Genomic DNA, 2,191 nt, shown 5'->3' with positions numbered 1-2,191 from the left:
GTAAATATTTGTTGGCAACCATCAACCACAAGAAGTTCAGATCTGGAAGGTGGCTACTCCAACTAGGGGCGTGCTGAGACAGAGGACCACCTCATTCCTCTGCTACTTGCTTTTCAGACAGGTGAGGGTAACCAACAGCTTCTAAGAGGGTAAAAACATGTCCAGGGAAATTGAAGTCTCCAATGACCAGGACTCTACCAAATTCTGACTGTTCTTGGTGCCTGTCCGTGTTGAATAACCCTTCCCCCTCCTCACCTGAGCTCTGCTACTTCTCTGCTACAGGGCTGGCTGTACTGCTGACCCACCATGATCCAGCCTGCACTGTTACTTGGCTGTATCTTACTGTCCTCGGTGACCGCCTTTCCATTGAAGACTCAGAATGGTGGCCTGTCTCATCAGCCAGCTGTGACAGAAACTGAGCCTACATCAGATGTGATCTCCAGGAAGATCCCTCCTCCAGCCCCCAGTACCTGCCAGAACTTCTTGTACATGGTGCTCCCCATAGCTCCTCTGTCTGAGTACTTGTCCCTCTTAGCACTGAGAGTTGTCCTGGAAAACATTGGCTGCCCTGCTGAGGCCTACTCTCTGCAGCTTCGGCTCAGTGAAATGGGAGGAAAAGACAGCACAGAAACCCTTGTCCTCCAGAGTCAAAAGCGTAGCCAGGAGGAAGGGATTGGCAATAATGAAGTCATTCTGAGGCATCTGGTACCATCCCCTGGAGAAACGAAGAGGGTCCAGCGCTCAGTTACCGTGCCTGAGGCGTGTACCTCTGAAGAGGGGTGGGTGTTGTACGAGACGGCTCAGCTGCTGGTTGAGATGGCTGAGAAGTTCCCTTCCACTGACCTGGTAGGGGAATTCAAGGCTTCTATGGTCAATGTCACCCAGCAGTGTACCCTGGAGTCTTGGGAACATGCACACGAGTTAGGCAAGAGGCTGATGAGTAGCCCAGAATTTGAAAAGGTCACGATTCCCATAGAAGATAGGGTGCACATCATCGCACGGCTGGCAGTCCTTCTGAAGCGCATCTTCGTCAGGACTTTGCTGAACTTTTTTCAGACCTATTTTGGATAGACAAGGCATCCTGGGCATGGGGTGAACTTTCTCACCTTGTGCACACAGCAACTGCCCATTGTGTGTAGCTAGATGCTGGCTACATTTTGTGATCAATTGATACATTGTCTTCCTTTACATTGTCTCCCTTGCTGCTGATGTGTGAAGACACCCGATTATAATCTTTCAGTTTTTAAATGTTTTGGGTATCACAATTTTCCTCTTTACCTGCTTAAAGCTTTCTAATTCCACAGCTGAATTCTGCACCTTGGTTGGGTTCATCTTCATTTGTGTAGGGATATGAAGGGGAGGAACGTCTGTTTGTTTTTGAGACAGGATCTGACCAGGTAACACTGGCTGGCCTGGAACTCAGAGATCCACCTGCCTCTGCCTCCAAGTGCTGTGATTAAAGGTGTGCACCACTACACCTAGATTTGTTCTGGCATTTTGAGATGGTCTTGCTTTGTGGCCATTGCTCTTGCTATGTAGCCCAGGCTAGCTTCAAATTTATGGGACTCCTACTTCAGCTTTCCAAGTGCTAGGATTATAGACCTGTGCCCTCACATCTGTTTTTGTGGGGTTGGGGTTGAACCCAGGGCCTCAGGAATGCTAGACAAGTAGTCTACCACTAAGCCACCATCACAGCCTACTTTGGTTAATTCTTAAACTGGTAAGAAAAATAAGAAGCTGCTTCTATATTGGAATCACTGTTTTGGTAGCTTTAAGGGAATTTAATAATAAATTCATAGCTCTAGCTGGCCCAGAACCCACTACAAAGTTCATGCTAGCCTTCAGCTTGGAGTGTTCTTCTTGCCTCAGGCTGAAAAGTTCTCGCCTGGCTTCAAGGCTTGCTTTCTTTTCTTTCTTTCTTTTTCTTTTTTTGGGTTCCTTGACTCTGGGTTTCTGTGGTTCTTTCTGTAACCTATAGAGGGCTGTGCAGGGTCATGGAATACTTGCCAATGTATTGAGGCCAAAGGTTGGAGCAATGAGTGTGAATGGGCAGGTATTTGTAGAGAAACAACCATTTCCCCTGTCCATGAGACAGTGAGCTGGGTAGGGTTCACACCTCCCAGAGCTGCCTCAGCCCTCACCTGCTGGACTGCACAGGCCTTTGGGGGCTCCTGTCACTGTATGGAAGTGG

The 2,191-nt window shown here is 48.3% G+C and overlaps 1 protein-coding gene across 1 annotated transcript; it reads left to right on the top strand.

Annotated features, from left to right (window-relative positions):
* Positions 1 to 306: 306 nt before the first annotated feature.
* LOC308434629 (apolipoprotein F-like) lies at positions 307 to 1,071 on the top strand (the record flags this gene model as incomplete). The annotated part of the gene is made up of 1 exon (XM_080934974.1): positions 307 to 1,071. One exon carries the CDS (start codon positions 307 to 309, stop codon positions 1,069 to 1,071), a length of 765 nt encoding a protein of 254 aa, XP_080791100.1.
* Positions 1,072 to 2,191: the final 1,120 nt, after the last annotated feature.

The sequence above is a fragment of the Micromys minutus genome (genome assembly GCF_963924665.1).
Source record: "Micromys minutus genome assembly, chromosome: 22".
NCBI lineage: Eukaryota > Metazoa > Chordata > Mammalia > Rodentia > Muridae > Micromys > Micromys minutus.
The sequence above is the reverse complement of the archived record's forward strand: the minus strand, read 5'-3'. Positions and strand labels throughout refer to the sequence as shown.